Here is a 17,857-nt window from a genome sequence, read left to right as displayed (position 1 = left end):
ACTGCAGAGAGAAGAGAAAACACTGTAGGAAGTGTTTTAAGCTATTTTCACATGATTATTTTGTGCCCAATTTTGTAGTTCTATTCAAAGTCATATCTAAACTGGCAAGACTGGGAGAGAAATTTCAGGTTAATTTGGCCATAGCACTCACAGTTCTTAAGGAAAGTTAGCTTCTCATTCAGAGAAACTTTTTATGAACTGCCAAGATCTGCAGCAAAGCCTGAACTACTCAGTGAATTTTCCTGAGCTGGGTGGTAAAACCTCCACCGCAGACTGGAGAGTGGTGTAACTACTTCACGGTTAGTTTAAAAAATTGAGCTTTTTAAGCTAAGTAGTCTCACCTCTGAGATCAAAAAGCTTCTGTTGTTCTTCCCTCACTTTAAATAGTACAGTTACTTTACCATTCTAGCTTTGAAACATTTATTCTGAGTTGGAAACATCAAGAAAGGCAAGATGTCCATTCACAGAAACTAGATATATTTAAATTATTTCTTCTTCATACATACAGTTTGTTTCAAGAACTTGAATTTCTTTAAAACACAAAAGAAAAGGCCCAATATAGTAATTCCTAAAACACCATCACACATGAAATTACATGGCTGATTTTAACTGGAGCCTTAACAAAAAGAATTTTTATGTTTTAGGGACAACTACTGTAAGAATACTAAAGAATACTCTGAAGTTTATGTAAGAAAAATTAATGCACCAGGAAGAGATGCAGGAGTTTTCTAAACGGTCAAGTCTCAAGTACGATGTTGGTGGTGTTTTTTTGTTTGTTTGGTGGGTTTTTGTTCATTTTGTCATGTGTTCAATAGTGCACAAGAGATAAGCTTAATAATTAATATGTAAAAATGAATGAGTTGAACACTAAAATCAAAACCAAGCTATTAAAAGCATGCAAAGCAGTAAAATAGCAATGAGTTGCAGTGATACTGCAAATATAACTACAAATTTAGTATGATTTAAAGACCGAAAACTTCTAATATGCCTAATACAGAAGCTAATCCAATGAATGACTCAGAATGAGGATTTAGATTTTTTCTTTCTTTCTTTTTTTTTTTTTTTTTTTTTTAATGAATGCAGAAACTTACCAAGTGGAACGCCTTACTATCTGGTTTAACTTTATGTTTTTCCATATATTTGATAAGGCTGCAGTTGGTATACCTAGAAAAGCAAAAAAATGTGAAATTTTTAATATGCAAAGCATTGATCCTGCAAAGCTTTCTTTGTACTCAGGAAACATAAGAACAGGATAGTCATCTTTGCTAATCCACTAAGCAGTGGAAGAAATGCAACTACCAAGACCAGAAGAGTGATTAAAAATCATTGAGATACTACAGAAATGCATCTGTTTCCCCTTACATGCTTGTATAATACATATCACATCCACAGAGAAAGCATACTTTTAACCCACATACAGACAGCAAACTATCATTTAGATTTAAATTGCCTTTTAGCCATTTCATTACTCTATCAGTCTGGACAGTTTCATTCGATGCATTTCTAATGGCAGCACACATGGAGATAAATCTTAACACTGTCCTACAATGCACAGATTGTCACACAAACATCCATAAGCTTCTCCCTTTTTTTTTTTTTTTTTTTGAGTAGAAGCTCAGAAATAAGGTTTCTAAATGGTTTCTTACAATAATATTGCAGATGCGAGACACATATATAAGACTAAAGTCTGAAATCCCTCAACTTGATCAGCAGGGAAGCAAAAAGGAAACAGCAGTAGGCTCTTAAATGCAGGTATTAGACTCTGGCAATGTGGCAGCAAAACTGTACCATATTCTTTCTTTCATAAGCTACCCTAGACACCAAGACAGAAAACGTTACTCAGTTTGTTGGAAGGTTACTACATCACTTTTATGCAGCTCTTGAAAATGAATCATTTCCAGTACCACAGATTTGGAAACAGCTGTGATAAACTGTGCTTAGCCATCTTAAGAGCTGTCTGGGGTCTTACTGGCATCACCGATTTCACACCTGCCATGAGTTGATGTGTGGCCACTTTTATATGATTCACACCAACTCAATAGTCCGAGTTCACTGTTACAAAGCAACTTACATCCTCTTTCTTCACAATTTAAGTCATAACCATTTCATTGTACTTGCCTACTATCTACGTAGAAAACAACCTCAGCAACCATAAATGTAGAGTAGGAGGGAAGTATAATAGCCTTCCTTAAGAAAGCTCATCTCAACACAGACTTACGTGTTTCTTCGGAAATCTTTCATTAAAGTTGAATGTTCGGGCATCTTTTTTATGTCTTCCCAATCTTTATCTGCAAAAATCAGCATTTATTAATCATTTTTCTTTTTCCAAAGCACAACACAGGCTTTGAAAGTATCACTGTGACCCTTATTTTTTTTCATTCATCTTCTCAAACCTTGCAGCAACTTATTTCTTGGTATTCCTTGGTTCATATTGCTTTATCACCTCTTCACAATCAATCTTCCAACACCTAAGAGATTCCAGTTGTGCGATTAACTCAAGAACTCTAAAAAGCAACTACAGTGAAGATCCCAAGTACACAAAGGACAACACAGAAGGAAAATATGTCAGCCAGTAGGCTTGCTGCCTTCAGAATTGTTCCCTAATTTATTCAGGAACAACAGAGATCTCTAGTAAACACTCTCATTTTGAGGTATTTTTCCTTCTGATAGCACTGTTTTCTTACAGGAAAATGCACAGAGTTACTGTATAAATCTGTGCCTGTCTCAACCTAAAAGAAATACAGTTTGCCAGTTAAGACAAAGTAATATTAGCACACTCAAATTAAAGAATATTTCATCCTAAGCTCAAAAATATTAAAATGAATAAATAAATCCTTGTATGTTCACTTCTTTCCCAGTTGTTCTATTTCTTTCCCTGTCCCTTATAAATAGTTGAAACTTTCAAATATGGCAAGTATCAATTAAAGAGCAAAAGAATGCTGAAGTTAATTGAAAATTATTATTTCTTGGTAAGAAACAGACTTTCCAAATCAAGGGCAGACTGTCAGACAGCACTACTTAAACCTATCAGAAAACAATGAGAGTATTATCTATTTACGTAAGCTACACAAAGACAATATAAAATCCAAATGAAGAAAGGAAAGCATAAGAAAGTGATAAAAAACCAGGCTAAAAGTAGAAAAGGAAAGTACTGCTTAAAGAAGCTAGATTAAGGGGGATTTTCATGAAAATAAAAATATTTAATATGCAAATGCAACACTTCAGCAATCTGGAAGCAAGGAACTACATAATGGGGAAAAAGAAAGTCAAATGGAAATGTAAGAGCAAATTTAAGAACGAAATTATAGAATCACATAGAAATAAAGACCACAAACTTGTGTGATGAGAAGGAAAAGATCCATCAGAACAGTAAGGGAAAAAATTATTAATACTGAATAGACAACAAGGAACACAAGCAGTGAGGAGAAAGATGACTAAAAGGAAAAAATAAGCCCTCTGTTATTCTGGCTTCCACAATCATGTAAACACTGGAAAACAAATAATTAAATGAAAAGATGCCTGTAGAAAAAAAGATATGACCAACACTGAGGGGAAAATGCCACAGGAGATAACCACATTGTAGTTTATTTTGGTTCATGAGACCAGTTCTTTGTTCTGGTTTGGAGGAAAGATTTTTGCTCCATATAATAACCTTTCTATCAGGGGGAAGCCAAATTTAAAAAAAAAAAAAAAATCCCCTACTTCCACATATCATGTTTAATTTAGCATGAGTTAAGCTTCTGCATAATAGTCACCAAATGTACACATTTTTCTTGGTTTCATACAATCTCACTTTACAGAATATAAAAAGCAAAATGAAGAAATGCAGAAATATTCCTTACGATTTTTAAGCACCCACCATTAAACATGATCTTTTAAAATTATAAAATATTGACACATTTATAAGCAAAGATAACCTTATCATTAATAATCGGAAAAAAAATCTAATAAGAGCATCAGATTCTAGATGACTTGTGACAAAGACAGTGTTTGAACAGCTTTGTTGCTTCGGTCAGCTGCCACCTTCATATGCAAAGAAAGCAATACAGATATCTTTCTTTGAACAGCAGTGATAAAAAAAAAATACAATATGTACCTGCAGGAAATCCCATTACATTGAATATTCTGTCCAGCTGGTCATGGTGATAAGGATTACTAGTTTTGATATCCTCTTGTCGACAATGGAATATTGGCTCTGATGTTAGCAGCTCTGCAAATATACACCCTATGGCCCAAATATCTTTAGAAAAGGAGAACAGAAATAAAAATCAAATGAATCTTTCCAAAACCATCTTGGTGAGGTAAGATAAGTTATCAGAGATAAGGTCCCTGCATTGCAAATTTCAAGTTTCTGTTGTACCAGTGGCAACACTACTTTGACTTTCCCTGTTAGCTACAGAGAGAAGTTCCTAACTCAGTAACAACACAAGGTTAACAACACAACGTTAAACATACAGGTTTTGTGGGTTGTTTGTTTTTTCCCTGCTTGATTTTGTGTTTTGTTCTGGTGTTTTTGTTTTTTAAGTGCAGTCACCACTACTGTAAAAAGTGAATTTGATTTAAAATAGAAAAAAAAAAAAAAAAACTAGGTAAACTATTTGGGTAACTGTCCACAAAACACAAACGGAGAAGAGCTAGCCAGCATCTTGCCCATTCATGGTCAGGCTGTTCCCATTTGCTCTCTCTCACAAGCCCCTGGGTTTAATAAATAGTAAAACATCCCTAAAGAATACGAGTTGAAAAGCAGTGATACTGCAATAAGCAAAATGCTGTCTATAAAACTGTGCAGAAAAAGAGTAGGAAGAAAATTGCTCCATTCCCAAGCACCTTATTCCCCACCACCACCCTTTCTTAAAAATAACATTCATTTAAATATATACGTATATAATATATATGTGTGTGTGTTTCTCTGTGGATAGTTTTCCCTCTACCCCTTGTTTTTTGTCATTATTATTTTTAAAACTAAAATTCTTTCAGTTGTAACCATTGTGTCCCAACCTGTAAAATAAGACAGCCTAATTTTTCTGATTTTTTTTTTCCATTTTTTTCCAGTATTTACAAATGCAATTTCTAACTTATATAAAGTAAAGCTACGCTGAGCCTTGAATGAACAAGAAAAGGTCATGAACAAGGACAAAAGCAAATGATGCAGAGAGCATAACCCCATTACTCAGTGTTTGCATACAGTCAGTTTTTATCAATGCCAAAAGAAATTATGTAGTAAAGGCCATGACCATCCATGCAGTTCTACATGCTGCAAGCAGAAGGGAATGCAATTACCACAAAAAAAGCAGTTTAAAGAAATATCTAAAAATATATTTAATAAAAGAAATGCAGCATTAACAGAAGAGTTGCTGAAAATACATTTAAGTCAAAGATTACAATCTCTGACAAAAACTCTGATATGATTTTAAGAAAACAAGGGTGAAGTCTGAGGAAGGAACTTCAGGTTACAGAAATAACAAGATATATGCCAACATACAGTTTGTGTAAAATAAGAAGAGCACTGCAGGGGAAATTGTTTCCCCAGAAACATTTGTCAAGCTTTAATGTATCTTTTAAAAAAATATTATTCTAGACAGAAAAAACTTCCCAGTCCTCTTCACTCACTCCCACAACAAAGCCTCTCACATCTATTAAGGTGAATGTCTCTCCAGTCTGCTCCTGGAGTCTCCCCTGTCCTCCAGCTGCAGCACAGGACTGCTCCTGCCTTCGGAGGTGCTTGACCACCAAACTGGCCAGGACAGAGGCTGGCAAAGCAAAGGCAGCCACACCATGCCAAAGCTGGTAACAATCAGATTGGTGAGTAGGAATTAAGAGGCGAGGAGTAGGCAGCACTAAGCTGACGTAACTAATGCCATCTTCACATCTGCACTCTGTGAGGATGAAGGTTTTCTGGGTGTGCCCAGTGCAGCACCACAGCCTGGGCTGGTGCCTCAATCTGACCACATCTCAATATCTCAAGCGACTCTGATTCACACTTGTGCTTTGAAAATACACAAAGAGGTCAAAACACAGAGGCTTGAATGGAGCAGGACTTATTACTGGAAAATTACATCTTGGGACCATTTCCACTGATGGCAAACATACACCAAAAAGCGAACTTAGAATTTCTAATTTTTCAGGAGAAAATTCAGTATTGTTTTCACATTTACAAGAAGTGTAGAATATAAAATAAAATGTCAGGCTGCATTAAACTTCACTGTTACAGATTAGTTTCAGTGCAGCCAACATTTTCCATTCTGTACTTTCACAAGTTTATTTCATGCATTTATGAAACTAGGTAAAAACATCTGCAAAAAAAATAATGCATTATGCATCATCATATGGATTTTACCAAGAGTTTGAAGCTGCATCCATATCGTGTATTACTTCCAGCAGCATTTACAGAAGTCCTGTGTGGAAGCCATATCAAATTATGCTGCACAGCAGGGCATTTAGAGCCAAAAACAAGCAATATTTCATTCCCCTATCTAGTCTGAGACCACAGTAAACTGAACAATTTGACAAAGGTTGGTGTTTCCTCAAGAAATCAGTAACATACCTTTGACTCCGCTACTGTCCTTTGTACTATTTAACAACGCTTCAATATTTGGGTGCATTGTGCATGTAGTAGGTTATCCTCCGTGTTACTTACCAATAGCTTTGGTATAATGCCTTGCTCCAAGAAGTAACTCTGGAGCTCGATACCAGAACGTTACAACTACTGGATCCAAGTCTGCTAAAGGCTTCAGAGGTGAATTAAATAATCGGGCAAAGCCCATATCAGCTGCAAAATTCAAAGAGAGGCGTTTTAAAATTTTAGGAAGATCACCACATTTCTTTTTAAATGAACTGATTGAGTTCACTTGTTACTGCTACCATCACTGTGCTAAACAAAACACAAACACAGACTGCAGCAGATAGGAATTCTGTGAGCAGATTTCATTTTCTTTAAGCTTTTGTAGAAGTTACTGGATGTCACCACCTATAAAGTATATCATTATAAATCATTACTAACATGAGCCATTTGGAAGGAAGAATTAACCATTGTTCTGAAAAAGCGCATCAACTCACTTCTCTCAGGACACTGGTAAATCCCGACTCATTTTACCTGATGTTCTCGAGTAAAATATTCCATTATTACCACATGGTCTTTCAAGAAGCAGCGTTTTAGATGTGAACAAAATGCGAGTTCTGCAAAGGTTAGAATGATTTATAATACATACATGTACGCCACAAAAGCTACCTCCTCGTGAAGTTAGCTGTAGCAAGATTTCCCTCACAAAAAAAAAGCAACTAAGCCTATGGCACCTGCCTCCCTACTGATTTTCTGTCACGATGTTATTTCCAGCACCAAGATACCAGTACTAGATACCATTTAGGCTACGATTTTAAAATGCTGTTTGGGCAATCGTATCACTAAAAATTGCTTTTTAGACTTGCTAATGTACAACTTCCTAGAAAGCTGTCTAAACTGGCAATGTAAGTGAGACAGGAAAAAATGGGCAGAGACTAAAATTTGCAGCTTCTCCCACCAGATCAGGTTCCCTACCCACCACTCCCCAAATCCCAAGAAACAGGGACTCTGTGGTGCAGGGATATGCACGTGCTGAGGAAAACTAAAATGAGATGAGCAGCCATTCTGAGGGCAAAGAAACTACATGCTATAGCTCACTGTGTGAGGGAAAACTGCGGTGTAAATATGGGTCTCTTGACTAAACAATATGAAATATTTTTTTCATATGCACTCCTATTTATGATTGTTTTATTGCATTTAAAAATAGAAACATTTTACAGTTTTCTACATTATCAATTACTCAAGATATGATCAAGTCACTAGTACTTATGAAAAATAAGGAAAATTGTTTGCAGAAAGTGAATTTATGACTCAAAATGACACAAAAAGCTTATAAAATTATTTTAAGTTAAATACCAGTTATGTATTTTTTAGATAAATTAGTTACACTGGAAAAGTGGAAGCCCTTGGTACGGGTATAACTTCTGCACTCTTTTCCTGCTGTGGTAATATCTTAAGAAAATAAGAAAAAAAAATCTACATTTTGATAACACACTTAGAAATACAGGGTTCCCCTCCCTCTTCCCCCCGGGAATGGATGGCTCAGAGGACTGGTGGTACGATACAGAATCCTTCACCTGTCCATTAACAGTCTGACTAAATTTAGTTGTGCTCTAAGTTATTCCCAAATTAATTTGAAACTATCCATTAAGAAATAAATGGGTGGTCTATGTGCAATTACTAGCAAATAGTTGTGTACAGCAAACATCACCACCACAGTTGAAACTGCATGTGCCCAGGAACCTATGTTCTCAATTTTGGAAGCAACTGCTCCATGACGAATATGGCAATAGGAAGAAAATTGTCACTTCTGCTGTCCGTGCTGTCCCTGTCGTGTACATAGAAGACCTCAACCTCTGCTGTCGACTTTAAACCTTGGAAGGGCATTAAAATCTTTCAGGGTAGGGCATGCAGAAGTGTTCAACCCTGGCCTGTCTCTTCTCTGGATCTCAAAAGGGGAGGGAAAAGCTAGAGCAGCACTGAGCACTCCAAGAAAAATCCTACCCCTAGCCTTAATACTAGTGATTAACGATATGGTTCAGATGAACAAAACAGTAAGAGTACAGAGCAACAATGCAGAAGAGTAATCTCATGAAGGAAAGCCAGAGGGAAGTGAAAAAGATGAACTATCTTTAAAAAAAAGCCTTCCACACAGGGCTGCATTCCTGTAACAAATGTGAGTAGGCTGTGCATTAGCAGCCTGCTATCAGAGCACTGCCACACTAATGCACAGCCTGGTATAGCTTATTACTGTTAGGCTACAGTTAATTTTTAGTTATTTGTTTACTTTAATTTAAAACACTTGAAATTCTACAAATTATCCTCTCACTCAGTAACTCCCACCAGAAAACGTTACAGCAGTGGGGGAAGTGTTGGGCCATGACTACCCTGTTACAGCCCTTTAGAGCATTTAGTAGTAGTTCTCACTAAACGTTTTATCTGAATTACTGTGTTTTCTGGACTTTAGGATCCCTTGGGCTTATCTCCAAGGGACCTGTCTACCCTTTCAAGAACGTTTTGCAGGCTAAATGCCACCTTTGACTCTGCTACAAAATTTAAGGTTTGTAGTAGTGAGTGGTTCCCTATTTAGATTTTAGAAGCAGCAGCAAAATAATGTCATGACGTTACAGGGCTAAATGGAGGAAATTTTAAAATCCCAGTTCTTTCTCCTCCTCTCCCCCTAGCTAGCTCTTGTCCTTACCCCCACATCAACATCCCCCGCCCCACACAAACACCCCGTTAAACAAAATATAACAACATTTTCCACTTTTGATAGGTGAGGCTACAGCATTTCATCGTCAGAACTGGTGGGGGGATCTAGTATGAAGAAGCCAGTCACTCAGCAAACAGCATTTAGACAATGTCTCCAGCACATACTAGTATGACAGTAACTACTTTAGGGGGTACAACCGCACCTCCAGAACATTCTAGCTTAAATGCTACACTGGGACTTATCAAAGATATAAACATACCAATTTTTACTCTTCCTCGCTCAGGACCTTCACCCATAACTAAAATATTAGCAGGTTTCTGTGGAAAAAAAAATAAATATACAATACATATACCACGATAAACCTAAACATCAGTCTCTGAAAAGTTAGTTAAGCTTTGTTTTTGCCAGTTTTAAACCAAATTTGTTTCGATAGAAATGACAAGTTTCTCTGTCATGGTAAAGCTGTGCAAGGACCCAGACACAGGCTCTCCCTGACTGCTTCTTCCTCACGTTTCCTCCCAGCACGGCCGTGCTCCAGCACCGTGCTTCCTTCGCTGCCACCCTGCTGCCTGTCCTGACCCCACAGAGCAGGCAGTCACCAGCCTCCCAGATTTCTACCAAAATCACCCTGGGCACGAGGAAGACAAGACCGGTGGCTGCTCATGGCCCCTTCACCTCAGAGGCCAGGCTCGGCTCTGCAGCGTGCTAGGCCCAGCATCATCAGGCACGTTGCAGGCACATTACGTGAAGAAAACATGTTACCACATAGTTTTATACGGGAGACAGAAATCATCTACATTATTCCTATTTAGAAGTGTACAACAGTTCAGAGAGCTGCAAAACAAGAAAGCATTCCCTTCACAGTGTCTTCCTCTCCATTATTTTAACAGCAAAATATGGATTATCCCCTTTCTTTTACTAGGGATGCGAGTTACAGGATTGTGCTAGAGTTCGCTGCTTAGAAACATAACCCCTCAATCCTTAATCCATCCCCCATCCTTTATTTTCTGTCTAGCAGTTCAATTCTTAGAGCCCAGTCTCCGCTTCTGCAGTCAGCGGATTCCTCACAGGCCAACACACTGTACGTAAATCCAGCCTGCACTGCTTACTTTGAGGGAGAAAGTCAGGAAATTCACTACCAGAGCTGAAAATTTATACCAGATTTTTTTAATAGCCACTCATACTGTAATTCTTGGACCAAACAGGGGGTCCTGATCAGTTGTCAATTATAGGAATTGTAATAGGGCTGAGTTACAGCTGTGGCTTTGCTTTCCCAGTTTAAGCAGACCTGAAGAAAAAAAGTAGTCCAGGAAGATAGTTTAGGCTGCCTGAAAATTAAAATAATAAACCCTAGTATCTCTTTTAGAGAACAAAAATGTGATTTACCAAACACGTACTCTAGGAAATTCTGGAGCATTATTAAATCTATTAGGCTTTGGTAGAAGCATATTCAAAGAGTTTTATGACTACAGTTTAACACTGATCTAGTAGTAATACATATTGCACAAAACGAGATGAAAAATAATAATGCAGAAAAAAAAAAATAAAATTGAGAACCTAATTTACTACAGCTTATGAAAAGCTCCAGCATGGATTTCTGAAGCTGTACAATCCACGTATAAAAGACGTAAAAGGAGTCTGGGTGCTGCATCTCTTCTCTGAGGACAGGCTAAAGAGGAAGCAAGAGTTACTGCTTGCCTGCTCAGAGAGGTAAGACGTGACCCGTTGTCTTTCCAAAAACAGTAACGACTCAACAGACCAGACTTGTGCTGTATTAGCTCAGTGATGTGCAGAAGAACTTGTGTCCCACACCACCAACTCCACCCCCACCTTTCCTCTTTTTAACTTGCATCAAATTTTGATTGGTTTTGACAAGTTCCAGAAATAAGCAAGCCTCATAAACCTTCCAATTCAGAGGTAATGCTGAAGTTGAAAGCAATTTAAATGGCTACGTAAAAAAGAATTTCACCACATAAGCCATTTTATTGCTATGCATTAATAAGTGCAAATGTGCGTATCTTTCATGAAAGCTGCTTCAGTGTATCTGGGCTGTTAATAAGCCATATGCCTAATTAATATTTTTTTTCTTGGTAGAATTAATAATTGGTTACACAGGCGCTGATATTTTTTTTCAGATCTGGATCTGAAGTATAGTTTTTCCTCCTGCATTTTCACAAGTCGGTAACACTCATTACAAAAAATGCTTATAACATCCTCTTCATGCTTTTACCTTAAAATAATTTTACTATTTGGATGGTGATAGGAGCCATATTCACACACAGACTCCATTACGACAAACAACTAACCAGCACAGCATTAGTTAATGATTCCTGTCCCAAAGTTCCCCTACCCTAAGTTCAAAGTAGGTACAGAGGAGAAGAGAAAGCACAAAGAGACGAGACAGCACTGGTTAGCAAAATAGGTAACAATAGCTTGATTCATGCTCTTTTTTTTTTTTTTTCCCCTCTCAAGATTTACAGAAAAAGTTTTAATCCACAGACAATTTAGAAATCCGTGTAGGAGTCTTCTGAAGCCACAAATTACAAAAAAACTCAACCGTCAATCTTGAACAACCATTCATAGCAGTTCACCTCCTTCTAGAGTCAAAAGCCCTTCACTGAAAAAGCACTGTTTGAAAAAGAAGATTCTTACTGCAGACAACATTTATCACACGTACCACATCGCTGTAAAGAGAAACAGCATCTCAGGTGAAGTCAAAGATTAAAACAATTAAATTTAAAATAAGAAGTCTTATTTTGAAGATGCCCATTCCTACAGTCATGGAACAACATTAGAACAACATCGTTAGTTGAAAGTATTTTCCAAACAAGCCTGTTTATTGACATTTAAATTTCATAGGGGAGTATCTATCAAAAAGTAGTACAAGGACGGTGCTAGTGTTCCTTAAACACACAATTTGAGGACTCCCAAAAACTATTGGGGTCCACTAACAAAGCGAAAACATGGGTCAGGGATTCTTGTTGTAGAGCTTTGATTCAAATCCACCATCTGGAGAAAAAAACAACACCCAAAAAGACAGATTGGGAGAAACTGAATACGTATTAGAAATTCCTGTTTATTTGCAAAGAAAAATAAGCAATCATTAGAGACAGAAGGCAGAAATCTGGACAAACTTTGGTTTAATTTATTAAAATTTCATTTCATTTTAATTATCCAGAGAAAATGAAAATTTAAAGTGCTTATTCAAATCATTTGGGCTAAGCAAGCGAAGAAAAATCTTTCAGCAATTTTTTTTTATCTTGTGTTCTGAAAAACATTTTTTTTAAAAAACAGCAATCTTTTCTATAACTACTAGTAAACAACTTCTAAAAGTCATTTCTTTTTGCTCTAGCATATTTAGTTTTGCCCTCAAGTAAAACACTGCTCAGGTCAGACAAATGCAAACAAGAAAGTTGTTGAGATCCTATATGAAATGTAAAGAGCCATGCAGCAATGTACAGCCAAATACTTCACAGAGACTAAAAAACAACTTTCTGATATCACTATAGAGTTAAAAAAAAAAATAAAAATAAAAAAGTAAATGAAAAAATGCCTCCCCATCCAAACCTCCTACCTTTAGCAGCAAGGGAATAATTCATTTTCCTGCATGAATGGCCTTGTTACCATGGCACAGCACTAAATCTTGTCTTGTCCTAAATCTTGCTTTGTAGGACTTCTTGTCTGACTTCTAGACAAATCCTATTCTTGTGCATTTAATCACTATTACCACTGAAAATGAAGATTCTCACTGAAATATTTTCATATACTTCTATTTTTTATTGGTAGCTGTGAAGTGCACATAAATCCTAAGAATGAGGGTAAATTCATACAGAAGACTGAAAGAAATGGAGGATATACTGACAGGATAAAAGATCCACAAAGAACTTCAGGCAGAACTTCTTCCATCTGCCTCACCTAAGACCCTATCCCACTGCCTTTTTACCCAGATCCCGAAGTGTTTGGTGATAAAGGCTGCATGGTCTTCCCCCTTCCTTCACTCCTCTCCATTGCAGTGATTTTCATCAGTTTCTAATACAACAAATGACATTCCATCCATTGTCTTACACATCAACACAAAGTGAAGACAACCACCCCTTAGACTTGAGCAACTTCTTAGATCTTTTAAGACCTACTCCTTTTTCAGTCCCCGTATATGGATTAGAACTCTCTTCTGCTCAGGGTTTCCTAGTAGGTCATTTTTTTTGCCAGGTATTTTCTTCACATCTTTTCTGCAGGACGGCTACTTCATTTATTTATTTTTAAACATTCCTCCATTTGAACAAACATCACAGTGAAATATTGCTTCTGAACATACACTGAAAGTGTGTGTGTTCAGTCGGGGGAAAATTTGGGCTTAGAAACTTCTTCCATGTTATATTTTGTAGATCAAAATGCAAACAATGTGGAAATTATACCAATCTGTCTTGATGAGATGGAATCGCAGATCAAAAAAGACATCATTCTTGTTGCTCACAACGAGTTACTCGTAAGAGCAGGTGATTACTTATTCCACATCCACATACGAGGTGATCAGAAATCACAGGGCATTTTCTTGTGCTCCAGGCAAAACATTTGGTCAGTTCCTGCTTTCACTAAGTTTCGCTCATCAGAGCAGTGAGGAGGAAAATGAGAATTTTTGGAAAGTTTAGCCACTGTGGTGCTTTGTGACTACTTTTGACACCAAACTAGGCCTGCAGAAACTACTACTCCACATATTGTTGGCTATTGGGCTGTTCATGAACTAGTTTGTTTTAAAGGTTAAACATATTTTTCAGCTAATAACCCGAATTCCTTTGATCTATCTATGTTTTTATAATGAGAAGCAACCTTTTTTTGCTTGCCAATTACTAAATATTTGCAGTAGTCCAATGTGTGTTTACAAAAAGAACAGACTGACCCTCTTTGTATTGCCGTTTTAATGCACCTTCCAGTAGGGTTTAAGTATCATCCTAACTAGTTTTCCTTTGGACTATCCCATATCTAAGAGTCTGGTTACTAACACACCGCTCAGTAGAAGGCTCACGGCGATGGGGTGACTCAAACCAGTGACTTCTGCTGACCTCTAGCATCTGTGCATCACCAGTGGCCATGCCACCAGCTTCCAGAACTGACATTTCTGCTTGTGATGAGCCAAGGTAACTGAAAAAGCTTAACATTTTTCATTGGAAATAACAGTTTTCTTTAAGAATAATATTAAGGACAGTGCTTTTATCCCTGCATTTTTGCAATCAGTTTCAACAATGATATCATTAAGATTTAGAATTACTATTCAGACTTCGAAGTATTATATTAAACTGTATAGGAAGAGATTCAAATGTACAACCCCATAATTGTAGGAAAATTCAGCTTCTTCAGCTGTATGTGAGAAAGTGCTCAAGAAGCACAAAACAAGTTAAAAATGTCTTGCTTTGAAGTTTGTAAATCAATGGCATGGAAAGAAAGAAGGATTTTGAAAGACAACTGCAAGGGCTTCCCAGTGTCAAGTTGTAACCTTCTGGGAAGACCATTTTTTGTGACAGCGGCAAAAATCTAAACTACTAATTTGATTTATCACTTCATAGGTTCTGTGACAAGAAAAGCTGTGCAGCACAAACCTAGGAGCCTTCAGACGTCCTGGCAAAATTCACACCCTCCTCTCATGGTCTGTGACCCACCGAGCATTCACACTTCTTCGGCTGCATTTGCTTGTGAACAACTTGGTTGTTCTTCAAGTCATCGTAACATACACCAAAACATTTTCCCACCACATTCCCACATTCATATCACATTCTCTGCAATTATAACTATTTTTTTTTGAACATTTTATACTTAAAGAAAATAATTCAATTACATTTCCATTTTGAACAAAACTGATTACTGCAATGCTAAGTAGTGCTCAAGCACAATGAAAATGCCAGTATGAATTTATTCAGCTGATAGTATCAGCAATTTTCTCAAGTTCATTTCTCTCCTTGAATGAAAAGATGTGCATTTACAAATAAAGAATTAATTTTCATCATGTTAACTGATTTGCATCTTTAAAATAAATTATCATCAAAAGACCACTACGAACAATGTAATATTCAGTTGAAAACAATGGCTTCACAAAACCCAACGTGTATTAAATCTAACTATTAAAGTCTCTTTAATTAAAAACACAAGTTCTGAAAAGCACTGGAAAATTTAAAATCTATTTAAATTTAATACATCCTATTAATTATAATTTTATAAAAAAAGATCAGACAGCTTTTTGTTCATTTAAGACAACAAAACATTCAAGCATCTAAAAATTCTCATTTAAACCAGGAACTGTTAAAATTATCATTAGCAGACAAAAAAAAAAAAAAAAAAAAAAAAAAAGTGGGCATGATCAAAAATGTTCAAAGTACAGAAAGTATTGGACAGAATAAAAGAAACAAGGATGCCACATCCATGCCAGGGAAGCCTTCTGCTAGGTACCGTCAGCATATTTAATCTCGCTTGCAGCCTGATGAAGGCTGCTGGCTTCACTATTACATTTTTATGCTCTGAACACACTCCAAGAATTTCCTTCAGTTACTGGCACTCAAGTACTGAAAACCTGGGACAGTGTAACTTATTAAAACCTGTGCATAGTCTAATACAAAGGCTTTTCTATCATTTGGATTGGAACTGAATTACTGCTGAAAGAAAAATTACACTTCTCAGGCAAACCCTCCCAGCTCCTAAAAACATACAACAGGAGAAGTAGGAAGGTGCAACTTTCTGTACTAACTCCCCAAGGAAGAGAAGGGGAATACCATAAGCAAATAAATTAATTAATAATATATTTTATACATATATATTTCTGCATCTTCTTTGTAGGAAACTCTACTAACATGTTAAACAGGGTTAACAAATCACTCAAATGTGTAGTAACAAACTAAACCAAACAGTCTTGCACAAATACATTTCCTGTGTATTTTGCTGTGAGTGATTACCCTACCCATAGGTCAGGATGACTGGTTACTGTGGACACATTAGCAACAGGGGGTTTGTTCAGCACCAAAATCGGCCTTCTGGCCATCTTGCAAAGCCATCAAAGCCATTAAAACACAGGCTAGTAACAATGGAACAACTTTAAAGCTATAGACAAGAAAGAAATCTAGTTTATGTATTTGTATCCCAAGAATTTCACCTAATTCAAACAGAACTTTTTCTAATGAAAACACTGAAACAGATTCAAACTACATGTAAAAATCCTACATACACATATATACAGATATAAAAATGTTGTAGATAATGATTTTATATATGTATATGAATGATATCCCTCAATATATCATCTTTATAATTATCAATACATCATTTTATTTAAGTTATTAATCTATTTCTATCCCCTGGAATTCAAAACAAGGCATACACTAAACAAAAATAAACAAAAACTATTTCTAAACTTCAAAAAAGTAGTATTAAACGCATTTTAGCAAATCCAAATTTGATAGGATACCATATTAAAGAATGCCAGTTCTGCACGTGGCCATCCTCCTTTCTGAAAAGCAACCTGTGGGAAGGTGTTTTCTTTGAATACTGCTAAGATCTTCAGCTATTGAAAACAAGAAAGCAGAACGTTTTCTAACATTTCAATAAAAAGTAGTTGTGAAATACAGAAAGCTTCCACATCTTCATGTTTATTATGATAACAGCCCAGAAAATAAATACTCAGGAAATGGACTGCAAGTAGAAGAACACTACGGTCACCCGACCACCTTCCTGTACATCCAAACAGCTGCATATTTCTGCTGCTTGCTCCCCTTGCTCCCATGTTGTGTGTTAGATGGCAGAAGGAAGCAAGCACAAGTTTTAACTGTCATCCCTCTTGCAAATGACTGATTTTCTCTTCTGAAGCATTTATGAAGGCAGTATAAATGGTCTCAGACTGCTGCACTACTGAACACACTTATGAGTGACTGAAAATGCCAAGTTGTCTACGTGCGGAGAGGTGGGATCCCTCATCGGTTTGACAGTCTTGGGTAGCTGACCGAAGATGTTCAGAATACTGTATTTTTAAACGCTCACTGATGAAAGATGCATAGCAGAGAACCATTAACAGAAACCTCAAGTCTTTTGCATAATTTAAACCATGAAGACGATTTTTACAAGGAGCTCCTACATCTTCACAAGTAAGGTATTTGGGTGAAGCTTGTCAAATCTTTTAGTAGTCTAATTCTCCTCTCATGGTGAAAAGCAACAAAACTAATACATGATTACGTGGAATGCAAGTGGATTGCTGTTCTAAGCAATACGAGGAACAAAAAACCCTCCAAAACACTTTTCTGTATTCGCAGAAGAAGAGAAAAAGCTTAAATTTGTTCTGTATACTTATAAAACATTCATCACAAAAATCCTTGACATTTTCTATTTCAAAAGCAAAGATATGAAGCCTTTGTTAAAAGCCTTCACTGAAAAAAAAAATAGTCATCTTTCACACTTCCATATTTTAGCTCACCATTCCCTAATTCATCACTACATCCTTCAGTTGGGAGCATCTCAACAAGTGGATGTGCTCTATGATGGGCGCAGCTCCTGAAACCAAAGTCCTCAGCATCTGAGCCTTAGACCCTTCTCCCACTTTTCTAATGGCATGT

At 36.7% G+C, this 17,857-nt stretch overlaps 1 protein-coding gene across 4 annotated transcripts in view; it reads right to left on the bottom strand.

Annotated features, from left to right (window-relative positions):
- CDK8 (cyclin dependent kinase 8) overlaps window positions 1–17,857 on the bottom strand; it is a gene marked incomplete at its 5' end in the record, with an annotated part of 72,488 nt that overhangs the window by 12,534 nt on the left and 42,097 nt on the right. For 2 of the 4 annotated variants that reach the window (XM_084291147.1, XM_084291148.1), the window contains 5 exons: window positions 1,092–1,164; window positions 2,219–2,288; window positions 4,097–4,240; window positions 6,638–6,769; window positions 9,532–9,589. In XM_084291147.1, the coding sequence (XP_084147273.1) occupies window positions 1,092–1,164; window positions 2,219–2,288; window positions 4,097–4,240; window positions 6,638–6,769; window positions 9,532–9,589 (477 nt within the window). Of the gene's footprint in view, window positions 1–1,091; window positions 1,165–2,218; window positions 2,289–4,096; window positions 4,241–6,637; window positions 6,770–9,531; window positions 9,590–17,857 lie in introns of those variants that run through there. The other 2 variants (XM_084291145.1, XM_084291146.1) reach the window with 2 other exon arrangements.

This window comes from Netta rufina (genome assembly GCF_964035555.1).
Source record: "Netta rufina genome assembly, chromosome: 1".
Lineage (NCBI taxonomy): Eukaryota > Metazoa > Chordata > Aves > Anseriformes > Anatidae > Netta > Netta rufina.
This window is presented reverse-complemented; position numbering and strand designations above follow the sequence as displayed.